The 23,172-nt window shown below is 41.9% G+C and overlaps 2 protein-coding genes and 4 non-coding genes across 6 annotated transcripts in view; 3 read left to right on the plus strand and 3 right to left on the minus strand.

Moving 5' to 3' along the window:
• LOC111226076 (dysbindin-A-like) overlaps positions 1 to 780 on the plus strand; it is a 9,134-nt gene extending 8,354 nt beyond the window's left edge. Inside the window, exon 10 of the mRNA XM_022751169.1 lies at positions 1 to 780. This exon is cut by the window's left edge and continues 816 nt beyond it. The gene's annotated coding sequence lies outside the window, so the exon portion shown is untranslated.
• Positions 781 to 1,869: 1,089 nt separating this feature from the next.
• Positions 1,870 to 1,941, minus strand: trnad-guc. The gene has a single exon. It is a non-coding gene; the product is annotated as a tRNA-Asp (tRNA).
• A 358-nt stretch (positions 1,942 to 2,299) lies between these two features.
• Positions 2,300 to 2,371, plus strand: trnad-guc. The gene has a single exon. It is a non-coding gene; the product is annotated as a tRNA-Asp (tRNA).
• An 809-nt stretch (positions 2,372 to 3,180) lies between these two features.
• On the minus strand, positions 3,181 to 3,252 carry trnad-guc. Its single transcript has one exon. It is a non-coding gene; the product is annotated as a tRNA-Asp (tRNA).
• A 327-nt stretch (positions 3,253 to 3,579) lies between these two features.
• On the plus strand, positions 3,580 to 3,651 carry trnad-guc. The gene has a single exon. It is a non-coding gene; the product is annotated as a tRNA-Asp (tRNA).
• Positions 3,652 to 7,173: 3,522 nt separating this feature from the next.
• Positions 7,174 to 23,172, minus strand: part of LOC111225813 (IgGFc-binding protein-like) — a 36,170-nt gene continuing 20,171 nt past the window's right edge. Inside the window, exons 21-35 of the mRNA XM_022750848.1 lie at positions 22,722 to 22,840; positions 22,158 to 22,354; positions 21,546 to 21,684; positions 20,397 to 20,579; positions 20,067 to 20,212; positions 19,121 to 19,467; positions 17,556 to 17,779; positions 16,731 to 16,872; positions 15,260 to 15,596; positions 14,755 to 14,871; positions 13,171 to 13,272; positions 12,431 to 12,626; positions 10,359 to 10,622; positions 8,528 to 8,670; positions 7,174 to 8,162 (exon numbers count right to left, since the gene is read on the minus strand). Coding sequence (XP_022606569.1) covers positions 7,929 to 8,162; positions 8,528 to 8,670; positions 10,359 to 10,622; positions 12,431 to 12,626; positions 13,171 to 13,272; positions 14,755 to 14,871; positions 15,260 to 15,596; positions 16,731 to 16,872; positions 17,556 to 17,779; positions 19,121 to 19,467; positions 20,067 to 20,212; positions 20,397 to 20,579; positions 21,546 to 21,684; positions 22,158 to 22,354; positions 22,722 to 22,840 — 2,890 coding nt within the window. The 3' untranslated portion in view covers positions 7,174 to 7,928. The remainder of the gene's footprint in view (positions 8,163 to 8,527; positions 8,671 to 10,358; positions 10,623 to 12,430; positions 12,627 to 13,170; positions 13,273 to 14,754; positions 14,872 to 15,259; positions 15,597 to 16,730; positions 16,873 to 17,555; positions 17,780 to 19,120; positions 19,468 to 20,066; positions 20,213 to 20,396; positions 20,580 to 21,545; positions 21,685 to 22,157; positions 22,355 to 22,721; positions 22,841 to 23,172) is intronic.

Here is a 23,172-nt window from a genome sequence, read left to right on the forward strand (position 1 = left end):
ACAGCAGCTAATGTCTGTTATAATACTGCTCTAGTGACGGAGCCCATACTATCGATGCAGCAGCTAGTGATGCAGATGCAGAACTGTTGTAGTGATCAGCCTCAAACTGAACACGGCACCAACTGCTGTTCGGTTCTGCTTTAAATCTCTATAAGAACTATGGAGCAGCCAGTTCCCTTTATTGCTCTTCTCCAAACTGTCAGCCATCTCTTCTTAAAGGATGAAGCTGGTGATTTTCTGTTTTTCTTATTGTCAACAAATCCCATGAAAACCAACAATGAACAGATCCTATTCACAAGTTGTGTCTGTTTATGTAAAGCTGGATACGTCTCACTCTTGAGAGGAGGACGTACAAGAGCTGATTTTAGTTTGAGTGACAGATCTTTAAGTCTTAAGGCTCTTCAGGTGCCAAAACACAGCTCTGCTGACACAGGACTTTATCACTCTGGAACATTACCATGGTGATAGTCATGTTTTCTTCTATTGTGACGATTGACAGGTGAACAGCAGAGTACCTCGTTCACCTTATAATTTGCCACAGATTGTGTAGGCAAGTCAAAGTAATGAAAGATGGAAAAAAGCATTGTTGGTTTTAGTCTTAAAATTGAACTTGTTGACAATAAGAAAAATAGGAAATAACACCAGACTTCTCCTTTAACACTTGGGTTAACTGTGTTTTGTTTGAATTTGATGATCAGTGCAAAGCCTTTGTCTGACAATCAGATAAATAATCTGTTTTTATATCCTCACTGTGAAATAAAAACATCAGTCTGTATATCATCTCTGCATCTTGTCAGGTTTATTGAAGAATGTTTTAACAACCAAAGTGCACAGTGTCTGCAGACCTGTGCTGCAAGCTGATTGGTTGCTCCAGCTCCTGTCAGGACAACAGACCAAGCTGAGTGAAGCCCCACCAATGCTTGTATACATGAAGCCTGGAGAAAAAGTTGCATAGCAGTTGCAGTTGCATATTAATTATCACAAAGAGATGTAATATTTGGTGGTTATACACAGGTAGTGTAAGTGAGAAACTGTTGTATGTTTGTGTAGTTTTGATTAACTAAATATTGTAAAGCTGCAGCTCAGTGATGAGGAATTGTATTTATTTTTTGATTTATAAATATTATATTTTATATTATATATATTATATATATATTATATATATTATTTATACTTTATTCTGCCCATTTAGCAGTCCATGGCCCAATCCCAATGTCCCCGCTAAAAAGCCTAAATCCTGAACCCTCACAGATTAACAGATGTCACCTGGTGAGTGATTGAGTGTGAGAGGCTGTCAGGGCTCAAACTGATATAAAGAGGAAAGTGTGTAACTTTACTTTGTTTCATACAGTTGTGGGTTTAGGACTTTTGATTTTACATTTTTTATTTCCTTCCTTCGCCCCCTGTTTGTAAATAAAACACTAACGTTGGATCAGATCAGATGAAAGCAGACTTAATCATCATATCATCATAAGACAAATAACTACACACAGTTCTGGCCTTGAATCACCAGTAACCTCTGTGTTTATACTGACATGTAAACTTCTTTTTTCTTGTAACGTTAATGTTAGGGTTTGTTTCTTTCATGCTTGTTTGTAAACCGTTTTTTTCTTTTACCATGTACTTTTTTCCATTTTATGGCGGTTGCTAAACGTTTTTATACGCTTCACGGCGTCACCTGGTAACTACGGCAGTGTGCTTAATGTCACAACGCTATGAACTTTAGGCAGTGTCCTCAGGAAAAGTCTGCAGATATGCGGACTTGCGGGCATGGGTGTATTATAAGAGATAACAATCAGTCACGAACATTCATGTTTACAGGACTGGCCCCACTGTTACAGTCCAGCAAGAAGGAAAACGATTTGTATACTCCCCGTCGGGGAATCGAACCCCGGTCTTCCGCGTGACAGGCGGAGATACTGTCCACTATACTAACGAGGAGAGACAGAAAACCGTACGCGAAGACTACAATATAATATTATCACGTGATCAGAAGAATTTTGAATTGGTTTCTTCTCCTGCAGTGATTAAATTAACTGAGTACATTTGTTCAGTGTTTGAAGATATGAAGGAGTGAAAGAAACAACATATTATCTAAATACACCAATGTGGATTTGTAGTTATCGTTTTCCAACGCAGCACTTTTTACTACAGTTGTAACAAAGCTTAGTCACTTCAGAGTTTTCGCTGTTTCACATTCATAAAACACTGGTACATGATGTACACATAGATGTTAACAAAAAAACCATCATCAGTCCATTGATTCGGTGGACTTGGTCACATGACTATTTCTACCACCTCCTCGTTAGTATAGTGGACAGTATCTCCGCCTGTCACGCGGAAGACCGGGGTTCGATTCCCCGACGGGGAGTACATGAAAAATTTTCTTTCTTGCTGGACTGTAATAGTGGGGCCAGTCTTATGAATACATGTCTGTGACTGACTGTTATTTATTTAGGCCCGAATGTCTCCAGCACTAAGCTGTGGCACGCGGATTCCTCCAAAACGTGTATTTTGACGTCTGCGACAAGACGTCTTAACACTTCAATTACGTCTAAAGACAATATTAATGCCAACACGCTAATTTTGAACGTCTTAAGGCGTTTAAATATTTAAATGTCTCTAGGGTTTCCCCTCAGAAATTGATGAAGTGGTACCACCCAACACTAATATAAAATGCCAACATAACATTCCAACATTGACAGTGTTGGCATTTCATAAGATGTTTAAATTTGTTGGTATATTGTCTTTAGACGTAATTGAAGTGTTGGGTGCTACCACTTCATCCATTTCTGAGGGGAAACCCTAAAGACCTTATCATCCCTGTTCAACCTATGAATTGAGGTAAGGAATATTAACATTATTAATGTCTGAATTTGTTTTTACAGGCAACAACTTATTGAGAAAAGTGTAACTTCAATAACATTGACATTATTTAATGTGGCGTGTTCGTCTAAACGCACACTAGATGGCAGTATTAGAACACAAATGGCAACCTGTTAAATTTTGAGCATAGGAGGAAAGAAAGAATTACTGAACCAAAATTCTTTCTTTCCTCCTCCTCTAAAAGCTTAGTGCTGGAGTCGTTTGGGCCTACATAGTTAACCGTCAGTCACGGATATATATTCATAAGACTGGCCCGGCTGTTACAGTGCAGCAAGAGAGAAAAGTTTTCTTATACTCCCCGTCGGGGAATCGAACCCCGGTCTTCCGCGTGACAGGCGGAGATACTGTCCACTATACTAACGAGGAGGTGATGTAAATAGTCATGTGACCAAATCCATTGAGTCAATGGACAGTGTTTTATGAATGTGAAACAGCGAAAACTCTGAAGTGACTAAGCTTTGTTACAACTGTAGTAAAAAGTGCTGCGTTGGAAAATGATAACTACAAATCCACATTGGTGTATGCCGATAACATGTTTTTTTTTCACTCCTTCATATCTTCAAACACTGAACAAATGTACTCAGTTACTTTAATCACTGCAGGAGAAGAAACCAATTCAATATTCTTTTAATTATGATAATCATATGTCCTGAGCTGAGCTGGTACATGTGTTCACACCATTTTTTCCACCTCTCCTCGTTAGTATAGTGGACAGTATCTCCGCCTGTCACGCGGAAGACCGGGGTTCGATTCCCCGACGGGGAGTATACAAATCGTTTTCCCTCTTGCTGGACTGTAACAGCCGGGCCAGTCCTGTAAACATGAATGTTCGTGACTGCACGGGGTTGCCGTTTAACAACCGCCATTAAATAGAAAAAAGTATATGGTAGAAGAAAAAACGGTTAACAAACAAACATGAAAGAAAGAAACCCTAACATTAACGTTACAAGGAAAAAGAAAGTTCATATGTCAGTATAAAAACAGAGCTCACGTTTCAAATAAATAAACATCGGCTTTAATACACTCGTTAAAGTGGAAATGAAGCAGTCAATCAAGTTAACGTGATTTACTAAATGGATTTCCACTCTAATCAACAATTATATAACAAATATGACAAATGTAAACATATAAGAGAAAATATAAGATCCGTTACTACATCTTTCGTAGCAAGAGTGGCGCCATCTTGCAGTTATATAACCTGTGACGTCACGGGGTTGGTTGGCTTGGCGGTTGAGGCAGTGAAATAGTTGAAGATAGTGAAAGGATGGAGACTGAGGAGCCACAGTACAGGAGAAGACAAAAGGGAAGCCACTATTGTATCGCTCCTGGATGTAAAAAAAAATATTTACTCTACTGACCGGCCTACATACTCTGGCAACAGCGGTGCAGAGGCATCAGTCCTCCGTAGGGAAAGGGCGCTAAACCGCGCTAGCCAGGCAGGGAAGAGACAGGTAGCAACCCACATAAGTCGGCAGGTACTGGTATCTGTTTGAGATGAACATCATCATTGACTGCAATAAAGTTCCACAAAGTCTCTGTGAGAGTCTCTCTAGCTCTCACTGAACACTTCTTTCACTCCAAACAGCAGCACTCATGAACACCTGATGTCCCCTCACCCTGACACACAGTCCGACGCACGTCACCTAGCCTAAAGATTTCCATAGCATCTCTGCAGCATCAACTGATGAGAGCTGGGCTGTACAATATAGCAGCCCAAATGACTGTCAGAAATTAAAACCACAACCATTAAAAATACTCGGGCCTGAAAGTATTCACCTAAAACTCACGTCATTCCACACCATACATGGTACATGCCTCAGCAAGAGGTCACAGCTGATACAAACTTCCTAAGAAATATTTCTTACGTAACTCCGTTTCCAATAGTCGGTAACTTCAGACACTCCAGACATTATACTCCAAACGTTATAATCCACAGACGTTATCCAAAGTTCCGTTATCTTCCTCACCATTATCTTGTTTCTTCTTGCAATGCGTGCAATAAAGTTTTTTTGCTAGCTTTTCCTTCACATGGCCCTACTGCCGAAAAGCCGTCACACATGTGTAGTGGCAAATTTAAAAAAAAATATCGTACCCACCACGAACCAACATAAACGCACAATAATTAACTTTTGGAGCAATTCTTACTTTTTTCAACCTAAAGTGTCTGACCGTCCACCCAGGAAACCGCTGGAGACCTGACTTTTTTTTTTTTTTTTTTAACCACAACGGAATTGGCTCACAACAAAATAAGTATTTTTGACCGATGTCCGCTCTGCCTGCTCGCTACTGCACTGGTTTTATTCATGACCAACCATAACAATAATAAATCAGCAATATGAACCAATAATAGCGACAGTAGGCAGAATAATATATTTATGCATAAGGAAATGTTTCGCCTTTTACTGAAATTTACGTATTTTAGATACTATGCAAATTGTACTGGAGCCCTCTTTTGGTCCTGGACTGCAATAACGCCACTTCATGACAGATGACTATAAAAACTAGTTCTAGTAACTATGTACCTATGGATGGGTTAGGGTTAGACAGAGAGATAGATAACGTTATTAATCCCTCCATTTCCAGTTTAACTCGGTTCAGAAATGCTTCACTGTCTTCACTGGCAACCCACCCACCGTTACGTAGCAATGACGTCACACCAAAATGGCTGCTCGCTAGTCATATTTGTGGTTTTCACAATTTTTAATATCAGATTTTAGGCAAGGTGGTTTTTCTAATAAATTTCCTCACTACCAGTGCCAAAAACATGCATGTTTCATTTCCGCTTTAATAGACTCCTAAAGACTTGGTACTCTCACCTTGACTCCTCTCTCACGCTCTGATCCTCTCCTCCACCGGCACCTTCCACTTGTGGCTGAGAATTAGTAACTAACTCACTATTACTTTCAGTCCTGACAAATTAACCGTATCCCGTCGAATTAACTTTTTTTTTCTTCCCCATATTAGAAAAGCTGATGGTGTCTGCACTCTGCACTATTTCACCTGTGCTCGCGATTCTCCTCCTTGCAAACTCTGTTTTTTTGCAGAAATGTCTCAAATCACAGATTTTTTTAAAAACAAACAAAAAAACATACACGACGGGATGTATCGTTAATTTTGGGACTTTTCAAGAAGCTGGGTGTGCTGGGATGTAAAAGAGATAATATTCATCTGTAGGGTTGCCACCTTTTATGTGAAAAAAGGAGGCAACTGGTTTGGTTTTACTCGACATTACATTATTCACAGCACTTTGAGGACATAACACGAACGAAAATACGGGACAAATTGTGTCCCGTATTGATTCAAATCCACCGAGTACCGAGGAAACAAGTACTAGAATTTTGTCTGGAGGCAGAGGCGGCACAACATTTTTGACGGCGGCTATGCAGGAAAAACTCTGATAGCCCATATAACATAATAAAGTGCTGCATGAAGTAATATTAATTAATAATATAACAAACTCAAAAAATTTTGTACCACTTAATATACAACACAAATTAATCTGTTAAACTTATAATTGAAACAACCCAAATGTGTAAAATAACTAAGGTTACATAAACAACGATGAGTATATTTTAATGCATTTAAATAGGCATTCAAATACACAACCAGGTAGACAACAAGTGCATTCTGCAATAGTAGTGATTATATACAACAGTTACAGCCAAAGTCAGAAAGACTGAATTGGCCTATCAGGTTCAGTTTCAGTAAATGATTCCAGACTGATGGGGCGTGATATCTGAAGACTGTCCTACCACTACTGATGTTTATAGAGTCATCCAGTCCTGAGAACATGTGTTAAAAGTAGAACGTCTGGGTCACAGGAGTGATGATTAATGAGGTGGTAATTTATGGAGTGCTTTGTAAATTAATTAAAATATATCATCAACCCATAAATCAATACATCTATAGACTTTTAATTAGATTAGAAAAACTGCATGAGGTTTTGCATCTTAATTTAAGTCTGCTCAGTAACAGGTCACCACAGCATCAAATTTAAAGGAACAACAAAAGTACTAAGTAACATTAATAATCCAATTAATTAATAATTAATAATCCAGCTCGGAATAATGAATCATAACGTAATCAATGTTCCAGTTTCTTCCATCTTCACATGGTTGTCGCTCATTAAACAACATGTCTGTCCGTGATGGATGCTGCTTCCTGCTCTGCCCCACAACCACGCTGTTGTCAGTCACTGCTCAGTTACGAGCATCTCAGTCCGTTGTTTGAATTTTTAAATAAAATAAATGATGTAAACACTCATCAATCACAGAAACAACACAGTCATGCTGCTGAAACACCTTTAATGATCATTACAAATACTTGATTAGCACAGACTGACATGGACTATACAGGTTACTGAATGAACTGTGTCTGTGTGAGGGAAAGGAAACAGGAAGTTACTATGATCCTCCACAGTTACAACAGAGAAGAAAAAACTGGTGATTCTGTGATGAATACAATAAAATAATATAATTTCATTTAGAAAGATACTAAGTTACATGACAGAATTACAACTGTTTCATACTCTAGTCAGTTGCGGTGTACTACGCACACCCAGCTAAACCATACAACAGTCGTGCACTGTATGAAACATTACACAGGGAAGAGTTTCTGCTCTCTAGTCTGATATAAATGTGTGGACAATGTGCTCAGTCCAGTTCAACAGTGACGGACTGCTCCAAACAGAGAAATCAGACTGCATTATTATCTATAAGAATAAACTATCTAACCGAATAAACTGAGGGCTTGGTGACTGCTTTTTTGTGACATCACAAAGTTACAGAATGCTTTGATACTTTCACAGTATTAATATAGAACCTAGACCTGCTTTATAATCAAACACATGGACAGAGACCTTCAGACTGTATGGGACCTTTAATTAGGAGACAAGCTTTGAAATAAGATTTAAGATAAGATTTGACAAGTGAACATTTAGTACCTGAATAACAACAAACACAACAAACATAACATATCTGGATATGTTCTCCCTGAAAAACAGATTTAATGAAAAGAAGATATATGAAGACGTCTATGTGGTTCTATCCTCTTCCATGATGAATGAGGATGAATGGTATTTTGCTGACACAAGCCCTCACTCCCTTCACCGCTCCACATTTCTGGTGCCAGGGACAGGGTTTGTTCCTGCAGGTCACCAGCCCTCCATGACAGAGGCAGAAGTGCTGGCAGCCAGGGTCAGCGTAGAACATCTGTCTAGGCGCATAGTACTGACCGTTGTAGTTGCAGCCGCACGCACCCAGCGGCTCGCAGCGATCCTGGGCGGGAAGAGGTATCAGTCAGGACAAGCTCACATTGTCATAGTGCAGGAATTACTCTGATTGACAAAATTCACTGAAGCATTTACATGAGCACTGAATTAAATGTTGGAATAAAGAGTCCTCCAATCCTCCCATCCTCCAATCAGAAACAAGCCAAGTTAGACGCCTTTTTATTGGCTTTATAAAATTGGTTTATTTGCATTATTTCTGAAGATATTCAGAATTCTGGTCTTCAAATCCAGGGTGTCAATAACTTTGACCTGTACATGTCAAATGAAATCTCTACATGAAAGAATTATTTAAATGAGAGGAGAAAGTAGAAGCAAGAATGAAGCTGCATGTCAGCTGAGGAAGAGGATTACCTGATTCAACAGGTAACCATTGTTACACACGCAGCCCTCACTGGGTGGAATTTTACACTGAGCAGGTGAAGACAGAGAGTTGCAGCTGACCGGACAACCAGGAGCTGCGACACTGTACGCACTGTTGGCTGGACACTGCATCCCTGAAACACAGAGAGAGAGAGAGAGAGAGAGAGAGAGAGAGAGAGAGAGAGAGAGAGAGAATATTAGATTACACAGAAATACAACACTACAATTGTCCACAAAGTCAGTGATCAGCTGTTTGGAGGACAGGATGGGAGCATGGTCTGAACTTCTCCTACTGTCCTTTTTCCATCTTTACTTAACAACAGTTTCTCAGTGCAGACAATGAGTGCAACAGAGACATTATCGCAATATTTAACCTTTCATCGCGTCTCCACCTTCTCTATACAGAGTCCAGTCTCCCGTACTTGGGAGTTTGAATTTCACAAGTTGAACTCAGAGGTCCGGACTCCTGAGGACAGGAGGACTATTTGCAGATGGAACAGCAGCGTTCTTCCTAATATTAGCAGCTGTACTGTGACAAATTCATCTCAACTCAAATCTCCACCAAGAGACAGAAAAACAGAATTAACAGAGTGGAGTAAAATATACACTTCATATCCAATCTGTAATATATATTAAAAATCTATTGACATTGACTATGAAGACCACTGCCTCTGTTCATTTTCATTTATATATATTGGTATATTTGTACACAGAGTTCACAGAGGCAGCGCTGTTGTTGAACTGTCAAACCAAATCATGTTTTTATTCAGCTTCATCTTCTCAGACGAACCAGCAGCAACACGTATTATATTCCAAACAGGCGTCATTTGGAAAAGCTGACACAGATTCAAAGTCTTAATGGAAAAAACATCAAAACTTAATGAAGTGATATAATAACAGTCCAAGGGGGAAAACTGTTTCTGCTCTAAGTCTGGCTCAGAATCTCTGCCGCTGTCACAGTTTGGTGCGAAATGCATTCTGGGATACTTAGCTGTCCCGAGTCCACACAAGTCACACGCAGCGATGCATCCTCGATTAAACGGGCGGAGTGAGAACACTTCCTGATATTTGATCTGTACTTGGGGAGATGCGGACTTTGAACCGGAGCAGAACTCTGGTTGAGACCGATGAAGTTTTACAAGAACACGAGAAACACAACGATGAAACAGTGAAGAACGCAGACTGAGAAACAGCTTATGACTGTCAGCGTATCACCCCGCTTTCGACTGTGGCTGAACGCGGCCACACACTTTTTCTACAAACTGACTATTTTCTTTAGTATTTAGAAATGGAGCAAGTTGCTGTTTTTAAATTCATATGCAGCACACAGCTCTGGGAGTGGCCTCCATTGTCTCCACTACAACATGTGGTTGATTAGCTGAATCCGTTGTTCTTAATTAATGAAGACTATCTTTATGCCTCATCTCATTCACAATTCTCTTCTCTCTCCACTTTATGGGTGTTATCATTCAACCGATTGTTTTCCTCTTCTGCAATAAATGTTTTAGTTCAAGTCTCTTTGAGTCTCTCCGGATTGAAATAAATTCAGTTTAGTGATCGTTCCCACTGACCATCTCTTCACAGAGACGGGGGTCACCATCTCTCCCCATATATGATCCCCTTTTGATACATTACTGAACTTCCACACTTAGGTCTCTCAATGAAAACTAAACCATCCCCGTGACAACTGAGCAAACTCCATGGACAGAGGAAGGCCATGAGAGGTTGCTGAAAGCTTCCACTTTGAATGTGTTTCTGTTGGACGGCTGACTGCGGCATTAAACCTCATCAGTCCAAGAACAATCACACGGTCTTAACTTACAGCAGAACTTCTTCGTTCTCCATGGCTTCACGTCGCCGTCTCTTCTCTGACACTCCTCCACGTAGTCACTGATGATGTCACAGGCTGATTCCTGTTTACCGTCATTGAGCACCATGTCGTAGATGCAGTCCTTATGGTACTGCTTGGAATCCACTCGGCCCACACAGTCACCCAGGGGCCCGTCCTTCGCCGTTATGACATCGCAGGCTGATGTGTAGCTGGGCGGTTTGAAGTCAGGGGGGAGGGGCTGAGCACAGTCTTTACCTGGCAGCAGGAAACCATCAACAACATTATCAAAATCATATATACACATATTACATAGACACGTCTGAGGATAATAACAAACCACTGCTAAAACAAAACAACCGAGATGTGCTAATTGAATGTGTGTGAACAACATATCTGTACATGCGAATTGACCTACTTATGAACTTGCTGGTTTAAATGCAAATTTCAGGTTCAATAACATTTTAACAAATCTGAATTACTCCACATCTCTTATTGAACCTAATTTCAAAATTTGTCAGTTGCCTTAGAAATGACTGAAACATCGTCTGATATTTAATCTGCAGTCGGTGTCATTTCAACCAGTGACCAGCTATGAATATAAGAAGCCTGCTCATGTTTACATTGCTCTTTCCTAATGATAAAAATAATCTGATAATTGCAATGAAGGTTTTCGTTAATATGCACTGCAGGTCATTTTTGGAGCCTCAGTTTGTTCAGATTATTCTGTGAGATCAATAAATCAGGTGTGAATATACCTGCCGTTTTGAATATTTCTGGCACAGGCTTGACATAGATGGCCGAGGTGGAGATGCTCTGTTTTGAAAGTTTCTTAGTGAGGTTGTGTCTGACTTGTTTCATCTTCATGAAGCACTGAATCTGAAAACATGCTTTCACTTGTTGTTATGGATCATTAGGTGTTGATTGATGAGCAGAAATGTCACATGTATCTATTTAAAATCAAAGCTACGACACAATGAAGTGAAGCCTCTGTATCAGCCCTTCTACACTGTGTGTCCACAGACATCATCATTAACCTTCTCTTACTCTATATTCTAAATCCACCAGGAGAAAAACTTGTTCCAGTCTAAAGACGAGACCTGGGGCTGGTTTCACAAAGATATTTCAAACAGGTCTGTAGTGTTGGTCCAGCCTTAACTTTGCTCATAGATCAGTCTCATGTTAGTCAGACTGTTTCACAAAAATAAAGACTGAGTCATTTTAAGACAAAAACATTAGACACCTTTTTGCTATTGTTTCACTCTTCAAGTAAAACGTCCTTGTAACTGCGGGGGTAAACAGAGCTCAGTGGATGAATGCAGTTCCTCGTTCGGCCATATTTTGAAAAAAATCTTAATTTACCCAGAATTCACTGTACCACAGCCCGACTTAAGACAGTCAAGAACTAAACTGCTTTGTGCAACAGAAGAATTTAGACGTCTATCTGAAATCTGACTATTTGTTATTTCTAAGCCACAGTCAAAGTCTATCTTTGTGAAACAGGCCCAGGTCTGAAGACAAGACCTGGGCCTGTCACCTCAGTACAGGTCTTTTCAATGTCTTCATGGTAACTGGGTGAGAAGAGAGGCCTCACTGCTTTATAGAGCTTCCCTTTCCAGAAGACCTGTGCACCTCCAGGACCTGTGCACCTCCAGGTTGCTGAGGCGAGCAGGAAAGATTGTGGCGGACCCCTCCCACCCTGGACACAGACTCTGTGAGTCACTCCCCAGAACCCCAATGTCACCATTTGTACTATGTTTATATTTTTTATATTCTAATTGTGAATATTTTATTGAAAACATCTTTTTATATTTAAGTGATCTGACTGCAGTACTTGCTTTGCTTTATCTTTCTCTATATTTTTTCTTCTTACTACGTTTTTCAATTTTAACCAAAGCCAATTCCCCGTAAGTGAAAACCTGATTCTGAACATCGCTGTTGTGACGTTCGTGTGAAGTGACTCGCCTGCTGATGTAGACCTGAGACTGACATCACATGTATGTAACAGGAGCACGTGTGAGAGGGAGTAATGACAGTGAAGATAAATAACTGCATCAGCTTCTCACACTCATGGCTGCAGCCCTCCACGTTGGCCACCCACTGACTGACTCCAAACTCGTTGGCGTTGGTCGCCAGTTTCCCACCGGGCAGCGTCAGATCATCAGCCGGGTCGCTGTTGAAGTTCCCACAGAGGCCACAGGTCACATCGTGGTAAGTAGTCGCCAGCTCCACCCTCACTGCGCTCGCAAAGTCAAAGGAGACCTTTAACAGAGTGGGATATAAAGGAGAAGTCAGACACATGTGCAAGAGCTGAGACAGCAACACAGTCAATGACTCTTCTGCCATGTGTTTAGCAAAGCTTAGCAGGGGGACATTAGCCTGGCTGTGGCTTGAGATGTTCTTGGTGTTTAAAGACATGTCACAAGGTTCAATTTTAGTGACGTTTTCTGTCAAAAATAAAGCAGAAATTCATTTATAATGAAAAGAAATCCAACATTGGAGTAACCAGCAGGTCAGCGACGCCGGCCGCCACGCACACGCCCGCAGGCAGTGTGTTCCCGGCCTAAGACTGAGGATGAGTTCAGGTCATGTGATTTTAACTGTTAGAGGTGTATCTGACTCCATGTTTGGAGCAGCTGCAGGAACCTGATTGGTCCAGAGGAGGCAGATCTGAAAACACTTTTCAAAATAAATAGAAAGACTGAGAAAAAAAAAACAGGTCCAGGTCTGAGAAGGAATGTAGTTTTCTGTAAGAGTGGTATAATGACTACAGTGACTGCACATGTGCGGTTGTGTGTGTTCATACCTTAAGGAAGTGTGTCTCTATGACAGCCTGTCTGTGTCTGCGATAAACATTGACCAGTGACTGATTGTATGAGACCGGCAAAGAGTTTTCAAGCCCGTTCACCTGTGGAAAACACACACACACACACACACACACACACACACACACACACACACACACACACACCACACACACACACACACACAGTCATTGCGGTTGCATGGATAAAACAGGGCTCTTAGTGTTAATGATGAACTGTTGAGGTTGATACGAGGATTCACTGCAGACATGTGCAGTACATTCAGTCTGAGTGAAAAGGGTTAGAGTTAGAGCAGCACGGTGTGTCCACTTTGATAAAGGCAACCTGAGTGAGTCTCATCAAGGGAAGTTGTCCTTATATGGGATATGATGTCATGCGATCAGGCGTACACCTCTCCACCCCGAGGAGCTGGTGTGGACTCACTGACAGTCACTATGTGGGCCTCTAATATTATACTGAGAAAATTATAGACTCACTGTTGTAAAACTACATGTTACAATAATATAATGTTATAGCCATTAAATATGACAACTCATAAAAATATCATGAGTAAGTTCAGGAATATTTTAGAAACATGATATTGATATTAAAGTTGTAATCTGTAACTTTTCCATATTAAAATGTCTAAAAACAACTAGACCTGTGTTCTATATGTTGTTGAGTTGTGTTCTTACATTATCACAAATGTTTCCTTCAATTCTCAAACCAGAGAAATCTGTGATTTTAATCATGGTAACGTTTCATTGGTCGCCTGTCAGTGACATCATATCCTCTATGATCATGTGTCAGTGTGTTTTTCTGACAGAAGCTCAACACTGACTTTTATCCAGTTTTAAGCCACATACACTTTTTCCACCTTGGTGGTTTTCAGCTCTATATTTGAACCAGATGAAGGATTTTTAAGTTATCAGAGAAACAAGCTGAGGAAATGTTAGACAGCTCAGCTCCAACTCTTCCCTGAGTCTCTGTCCTCCGTACAGCGTCGCTCAAACACTGACTTTAAATGTGAAGCTGCTTTAGTCAGTGTTTTTAATGGTTAAAATCACTGAAACACTGACACTGAAGGAATCCAACACAGGAGGAGCTTAAGACAACAACTCCCATGATCCCACGCTATTTCCTGACGTCACCTTCGTCTTTTGTTACTGTTTTGATTGAGAGCCCCCTGGAGGCAGAGGTTTCAGAATGTGTGTTTAAGCGAGTGAACCCTGTATGCTCCAGGTCAGTGTTTGGATATGACAGGAAATGGTGCAGGACTTAAAATGATAAAGTGTTTAAACTCTGCTCCTGATGATTTGTGTTGAATCAGTGACATCAGACATGATGGTGCAGTAACAGTCTTTGTGACATCAACCTCCTCATTCCTCATCTGAAACATTCAGTCATTATGTATGCGTGTACACATGTTGATAATAATAGATGAGGCAGACACACTTGAGGTGTGTGCAGAGCTCAGAGGCATGTTCAGGACTGTTAGTAGACGGATTGATGGTGGATGGCTCAGTCTTCTCAACCCCACAGTTTGTGTGTGTGTGTGTGTGTGTGTGTGTGTGTGTGTGTCTCACCAGTACTCTGCCTGGGTAGTCCACTGACAGTGTGTATGTGACGCCGTAGACTTTGACAGTCACCACTTTAGCATATGACACTCTCTTGTTGCCACGGTTGTTGTTCTCCAGGTTGACCTTTGAGAGGAGGAGAGAGAGGGGACGAGAGCAATGGACAGGGGCGGGGTGAGGATGAAAGGTGACAAATACAGTAGATCATTTAATTAGGATCCAGTCTTTGTTGTTTGTGCAGGTACAGGACAAGATCCTCCTTCGCTCTGTTCTTCTTCCACTCGTGTATCAGTGGAGGAGAGTAAATACCAATTAGACCTGGTAAACATGCTCCAGTTTTACTGAAGTAACAGAACAAAACTATCATCACAACATGAACTTAAAGTATCTATAACAAAACGAAGAATCATTATAATGACGGTTCACAGGAATCAGGAGGAAGTAGTGTCTGTACAGTGGACATGTGTCTGTCTGGAGAACTTCCTGACACTTTACTGTTCAGTGTTGTTCTCACCTCAAAGTGGTTCCGCCCTTTAGTGTCTCCACACACACCGGCCAGCTTGTAAACACAGTTGCCCTGGAAGTCGAACTTGCGTCCGTCGAAGGTGGTGAAGTGTGGATCTCCGCGCGCAGAGCAGGTCTTGAAGCTGATTGGGTAACAGTCTCTGACTCCGTCCACGATGCTGCACGCCTCTCCGGTTTGACACTTGGTCTGCTCACATCGCACCTTTTGTGTCGCTGCCACGCACACACACCTCTGCTCGCACTGTGAGTCGGCCCAGAACTCCTCACCTGGCAGGTAGTAATGGCCGTCGTGGTCACAGCCACAGCTCTTCTCCTTGTTAACACACCTGAAGAAACACAGCAAAATAAGCTGAATAATATGAATAATAAGTTCTCTCAGTCATTGGGACGTGTGATGTGACAGCTGTTGTTGAGATGTTTCTCTCCTTCATGCTGAAACAAGATGAAACATTTTACAGCTTAAGATCTGGGGAGCCTTTATTAAACATCTTAGGAAGGAGAGGTGTCAGCCTGTAAACTATATGAGACTGTGCCGAGCTTTGATCTGCCAGGATTTCACCCATGGACCTTCCTCGGCCTCACTGGGTCTTGGTTTCATGGACTCTTTTTGTTGACCCTCAATCAGTCACCCAGCACACAGACTGTATATATATATATATATATATGCTATATAGATGTATATACTATATATATATATAGAAGTGGTCCCTGTGGTAATAGGAGCATTACATTGCGTATAACCCTCAAACTCCCAGGCATCTGGTTGAGGACTCAAGCTTGAGGAAGACATGCACCACCCCCATGTGGGGGTGAGAGGGAGATTTACATAATACATACTGTATATACACACATAAACAACAATTATTTTACAGTTGGATATTTTAAATGTTGAATTTTGTGTTAAGTGATAAACTTCTGCCTTGACAATACAAACTGAGTCAACAGTGCAACATCATGTTTCATGGCCACATTAAACTGCTGGGTTCCTGTGGATCCTGTTAGTTTTGCAGTTTGGTTCACTAGTAAGTGATAAGTAATAGCACAATAAAAACTGAAATAATGAAGGACTTGCAATTCAGTTTTGACACAATGACCCTCGACAAGAAACAACCTCAGGATCAGGTAATGGAGCACGAGCAGAGTTCCCACAGGATTAGCTTGTATAGGTGCCTAGCTAACTGGGGGGTGGGGGTGAAACACACTGCATGATCCTTATTTAGGCCTTCATCATGTTAGCTCATATGTATATCAAAACACTAAAATGTGGGGTCCCTGCTTCAGTCATGTGAGCACAGTGACAACCAAACATCATTTTTTAGTATAACTCTATAGTTCACCTGCTTCTATGGAGACAGTTTCATGTCGCTGTATGCAGCATGGAAAGAAAACTGAACCAAAAGACATTTGTCATATGAATAACAGAGCCTTAAATACATGGGTCAAACTGCTGCTGTACTGACTCGTTTCCACTGCGCACGTATCCGGAGTCACAGACACAGCCCTCCACACAGGCCTTATGGCACACCTCTGGCTGCGGGCCACAGCTGGCTGGACAGGCGGAGCCACACACCTGGTAGTGGCTGTGGGCGGGACACTCAACAGCTGGGGGCAGAAACAAGAGTGAGGAGGAGGTGAGAGCAGAGAGAGAGGAGGGGAGGAGATGTTATGTTCAGGACGTGTCTGCTGTACAGAACTTCTTTCTGAGAGTAGATAAGATGCAGCTGGGGCTGAAGTTTTTAATACCCTCTCAATTGTAAGTGACACAGTAAGAGCTTCTAAGTTTTCTCTGCTGCTGAATGTGGTTTCTTCAGGGTGAATGTTGCTTCCCAAGAGCTTCAGCCATCGTGCCACTTAGCTAGAGGCCTGGAGCACCTCCATAGTGTTGTCTGGATGTGCAGCGTTTTTTTCTCTTGTATTTGTTTTTGGATGTTCATGTGTTTTTGTTTTTGCATTGTTTCTGTGTTTGCAGCGTGTTTCCTGTTCATGTATTTGTTTTGGCTTCCTGCAGCACGTTTCTGTTGTTGTTTGTATGTTTTTTAGAATCTGCATCGTTTCTCCTAATGGAAGTGTTTTGGGCCGTTGGGCTGGACATAGTATAAAGCTGCAACATGTGAAAACAGTGAAGACGTTCTGAGTGCTCCGTAAATTCACAGAATTAATTAGTCTAAAAATATCTGAAACCAGCTTCAAACCAGAGATTTAGAAAAGGATGCTTGATGTCAGAGCTCTGTCAGATTCACATAAGTGCAGTGTTTGAGTATATAAATCTACTGTATGTAACTCACGACAGTTGGCCTTTTCTCTCCATGGCAACATGGACACTCCAGCTTCCTGGCACTCTACCAGGTAACTGCTCAGGGCATCACACAACATTTCGTGGCGTCCTTCGTGGATGCAGACATCATACAGACAGTCTGACACAAACTGTGCTACCGGCACATGAGCGTGACAGCCAGCGAACGGCCCCTTCTTATCACTCAGGATCCCACAGAAGTCTGGACCAGTGAACCTGCAGAGGTACGGAGGAGAACAGAGGCACATGTCTGAGGTTTAATGCCAGCTTGTGTGTGTTAACTGGGCATCAGTTTTTTTTTCTAACACTCTGAAAACTCTCGGCCGGTTTGTCCACCACGTTTGTCCAGAATAAAAAAATCTCACCAACTACAGGAAAGTTTGTACAGACATTCATGATCCTCTGAGACCACCAGTCACCAGGTCTCAGGTTTGGATTTCAGACTGAGGATGAATAACCACAAACTTTTTTATAAAGCAATTTGGTTCATATTAGGGCTGCACCATATGTGTTTCCCTGTGTCTTTCCTGCTCTCCCCTGTGTCTCCTTGTTGGAAAAATTGTGATACTTTATGATTAACATAACCATCTTAAAGGGAGACTGTATCATCCTGAATAGAACTTTTCCATTATTCTGTCTACTTTTAAAACAGGAGTTGTCAGAGAGGAGCGCAGTGACCTTCGCTGTTCCTCCTAGCCACTACACCCAAACATTAGCTATGAGAAGGCATGAATCGAGTCTCTATTGTGTCTGTCTCATTTCAGCAACAATGTAAGGTCACTCTCACATATTCTGTGTATAAATTCTGTGTGAATCTGTGTGAATTTGCATTGCAAGCTCTTGAGTGTAACTTGTTCCCTTGCTGCAAGAATAAATATCCTAATCTTATAATTTTCAGACGGTGTTCCTGAGTTTATTTGATAATTTACTTAACACTCCTCCTCCCCTGTTTGTCTCTGTGTGTCTGTGTGTGTGTGTTGTCCTGTCGTTGCTACACACCTGACGGAAAAAATCCACTCATCATCAACTATTCAAGTACTCCGCCTCACCCTTCTCTCCTGGCACAAGCGCACCTACGCTAAGCTCTGTCTGACTCAAACTGCCGATCTGACAGTAACATGAAGTGCACGCCGTAGTAGGAATACCGTAGTTAGACGGTTCACAAACTGTAGTTCCAAAGTAAAGGGCTGTTTGACGGCAGGTTAAGTGGCAAAAATATTCAAGATGAAGCGACACTTAAACTCACATTACCTTTTTTTATTTTTCTACATTTTAACATTTGGCTAAAACAGGTTTTTCCCCTGGTGACCGAGTCCACAGCAGCTCATCACTCAGCTCCTGTCAGCGCTTACCTGAACAGAGACTATAGAGAAGTACCTCGCACAACCACGCAAAAATAACCTGACCTATCACTGTAAGTCAAAATTTCATATTATATTTCGCCACACACTCGTCCTTCAAAAAACACACATCATATAATCCCCTAAATTCTGTTCAAGTTTATAATCAGCTAAAAGTAACAGTGGCATCAATAAAAAAAAAAAAAAAAATCATTACCTTTTACGGTTCTCATCAGAGCACTGAGGACACACCCCCTCACAGTGGTGGTAACAGAACGGGTCGCCGTCAGCCACGCTCCACGTCCCCGCCCATGCCGTCACATTAACAGCTGTGCTGCCTCCGGCGGCCGTCAGCTCATCCTCTGTGTTGCCGTTGTAGTTTCCGCAGAGCCCGGCGACGTTACCATAGTAACTGCTGCTGATGGACACCATGACGAGTGTGGACCAATCAAAAGTGACCTCAACGCCAAAATCAGTCTCGAGTGTTCCCCTGATTCCGGACTGTGTTATGGAGATGCTGCCTCCTTCAAGAACAAGGGGGAGTTGTGTCCTGATGCCGTCCAGCTGCAGAGACGGGAGATGCTTTGATTTAGTGCTGATTTCACCCACAAAAGAAGAACTTGAACAAAGTTTGGAAATGCAATGGAATATATTTTCCTGAAATGTCAATAAAGCTCATAAAAAATAAGGTGTGCCCAATTTACAAGGCTTGTTATGGATGTTATTTCAATGTGTCAGATCCAGATTGGATCAACACTTCAGCTGGAGCACAGGAGCCTCTCAGCTCCAGGTAAACCTCTGTGACAGAGCCCTGTGATAGACCGGTGACCTGTCCAGGGTGAACCTGCCTGTGGGACAGACTGTAACCCAGGCAGACTGCACAGGACAAGTTGGTTAACAAAAGGATAAATGGATGTTTACCATGTAGTATATATATATTTTTAATTTTCACTTCCATATATGATAAAATTGCACTTGCTTTACATATCGTTTGATTGTCCGACCGCTTGTGCAGCTGCACTTCATTCTAACAATATGACCGTGTCACTCGATCTCAGCAATGACAGCAACGACGGCTGAAACAACAGGACTGAAGATAAAAAAAAATATTTCATCTGAAATTGTGTCAGTGAAGAAGACTGAATCAGTGCAGTGAGACCCACCAACACGATGCCTCTGTCGTTACTGGGGACGGTTATACGATGGTCCAACATCTCCATGGTGACTGAACGTACAAAGGAGCCGTCAGAGTTTCCGCGCAGCTCATTCTTGGTGGTCACGGTTACCCCTGACAGGGATTCGTCAACACCTGAGCGGGGCACAGCGATTCATGTTACCGTCAGAAAAACAATGTGTGTCTGCTCTCTGACAGCTTTCACAGTTTTATATCGAACAAACAGTGTGAGTTTCCTACGTCCTGTCAGAGATACACGTTCAACTCATCCTCTGACTCGGCCTACAGATAGAGATCTCTCTGTTAGGTGATAGCAAACCTGTGGTGTTCACCAGGACGTAGGTGCAGGTTCCCTGGAATGAGTAGCTCCACCCATCAAACGTGGTGTAGTGAGGGTCACCAAAAACCCAGCACAAGGCCCTAGAGTTAGGCACACACTTTCCTTCGTCTCCTGACACCTCACAGTGCTCCTTTACCCTGCACTTGACCTCAGCACAGGGGTCTGGAACACACACACACACACACACACACACACACACACACGGATATCAGTTGATGATGTCAGGTGAGATGTCAGACCAGTGAAGGTCAGATCTTCAGCTGCTGTTCAGTTGCTCTATAAAGTAACAACAAAGAGTATTCAGTGTTTCCCACACATTTATTTATCTGTGTCGACATGATGACGTCAACATCGACCGCCACATATTGATTTTCTATGCTTTGACTAATTCAAAAGATTAAAATCTAACTTCATTGTAGAGCTGTGCGTTGACTCACTCAGGGTGAGGGCTTGTCTACAGGACACTGTCACGCGCTGAAGTCAAGCTAGCGTCCGGAGAATATACCGGCACAAGAGGGCAGTAACTTACATGATGGATGCAAACAGGCATCAGATCCTTTATGGGAGGGAACGCTCTAATCAGACGCTCACATGTAGTAATCTGTGTCAAACACCGTTGTTGTTCGATCACAGGAAATCGAGACCATGTGACCATGTTTGTCGTCCACCTGTCGGCTGCTTTGCTCACTTGGCTTCAAAGACTTCAAGACTCCACCCACTTTTCACCTGTCTCTGTGACAAACTGATGACACACTGTCACCTCCAGCTCTCTCTCCTTTCCTTTCCTGAGACATGAAGCTCCGGGTGCTGCTTGCACCTGGTTTGGGGGCAGGACTGAACTAAACCAAATAAACCATTAGTTTTATTAGGACCTTATCAATAAAATACTCAATTAATGATGACAAGATAATAAGCCTCTAAACAAATCCCCTATCAGTCATAGTCCTAACCAACCCCACCCCCCAATACAGCGCCCCTGAGAATGACCCCCATCAGCTACCCGCACTGACAGAATCTAAATCTGTGGGAAACACTGAATCCCTGCAGCAGCGCTGCTTCCTGGGTAATATAAACACACATGCAAACACACACACTTCTGACAAGGTAAGACAACACTGAGCGATTCACTTTTCTTGTAGCAGCCAATTGTTCCGTCCCTGTTGCGACACTCCTCCCCCTCCTGGCAGCTGGTGGACTTGCAGCTGAACTGTCCGGCCTGGCAGACACAACGCTCTGAGCAGTCGTCCGGCAACACCGAGGCACCCGACTGAAAATAGTCATTTATGCATTAGAACACACAGATTTCTTTTTTCATTATTTACTGTGATATTTACATATTCCATTTGCACATGACATCAATGCCCCTGATTCAGATCTGATGTGAGTTCGTATAACATCGATGACTCTCCACTGTCTAAATTTCAACATGCATTGCAATGGTGAGCTGGAAATTTCTTAACGTTTATGCAACTTTTAAATGACCATGAAATTCAGTAATGATGCAGCACAGCTGATGGACAGTCTTTCATTATTTCATGATCACATATACATAAATTTTATCTGAAATATTCCTTTAAATCACCTCAGTTTCTTTCACCGACGCCTCTGCTACTGTTGGTCCAGACCAACAACTCACAACCAGACTAGACATTAGTAAACTATCATGTACTTAATAAGCATTATGATGAAGAAGGTGGTAATGATGATGATGATGATGATGATGATGATGATGACAAGTACCTTATAATACTGTCCCTCCACTACGCAGCCACATTTCTCCACGGGGACACAGCGAACTCCATCAAACATGAGGCCTTCGTCACACTGGCAGCCCTCCTGACAGACCGGGCAGGGCCCCGACTGCTCCAGAGAGAAACAGGTGGAGGAGCAGGAGGAGGAGCACAGCTCATAGTGACTTCCTGATGGACAGGTCACAGCTGCAGGGACAAAACGAGAGACTCAGCAATGAGCGGGTTTGTTGGGATCATGACGATTTCTGATTTTCGACAATTCGCAAGTTGCTGGTTTTAATTTGACCCATTGTTGCCACGGTGTTGTGTCAGTATGGTGTAACTGCAGCACTAAACAGGACCCACAATCTGGACCGATAAAATAGTGTTGTTGTTTCTAATTTTTTCTGATTTGTTCCTGTGTTTTCTAAAATGTTGTGTTTTTGTTGTCGTTGTGTCCAGTTTGCTAAAGTGTTCGGTGCAGTGTTGCTGTGCTTTGCCTCTCAGGGCCACTGCACTAAACTGTGTGGGAGGATTAACACATCCAAACAACAGCGAGTCACGTCAGACTTACGACAGAAGTCGTCCCTCCTCCATTTGCTGATCTTGGCTCCAGCCAGTTGACAGGCGGTGACATAATTCTGGATGTGACGACACAGGATGTGTTTGCCTCCTTTGTCCGTGGACATCTCTCTGTAAACAAACTGTCATTTCATTAAAGGAAACACAGAAACCTAATCTCTATCAGAAACAATAACACAGCTCCAACCAACACAAACTAACTGCTGTGATCTGGGAGTAAAACTGAATAACATCTGATGGGACGAAAATCAAAGTAATCACATGATCAGAGTCAACAGTTCATCTAGATTATGATCAAGTAAAAGTGAAATAATCCATATATATATATATATATATACACCTATTAAATCCCAATAATAAGTATATATATATGTATCTATATGTATATAAGTATGTATGTATGTATGCATGTATATATATATATATATATATATATATATATA

Source organism: Seriola dumerili, unplaced genomic scaffold, assembly GCF_002260705.1.
Source record: "Seriola dumerili isolate Sdu_G_001 unplaced genomic scaffold, Sdu_1.0 BDQW01000016.1, whole genome shotgun sequence".
NCBI lineage: Eukaryota > Metazoa > Chordata > Actinopteri > Carangiformes > Carangidae > Seriola > Seriola dumerili.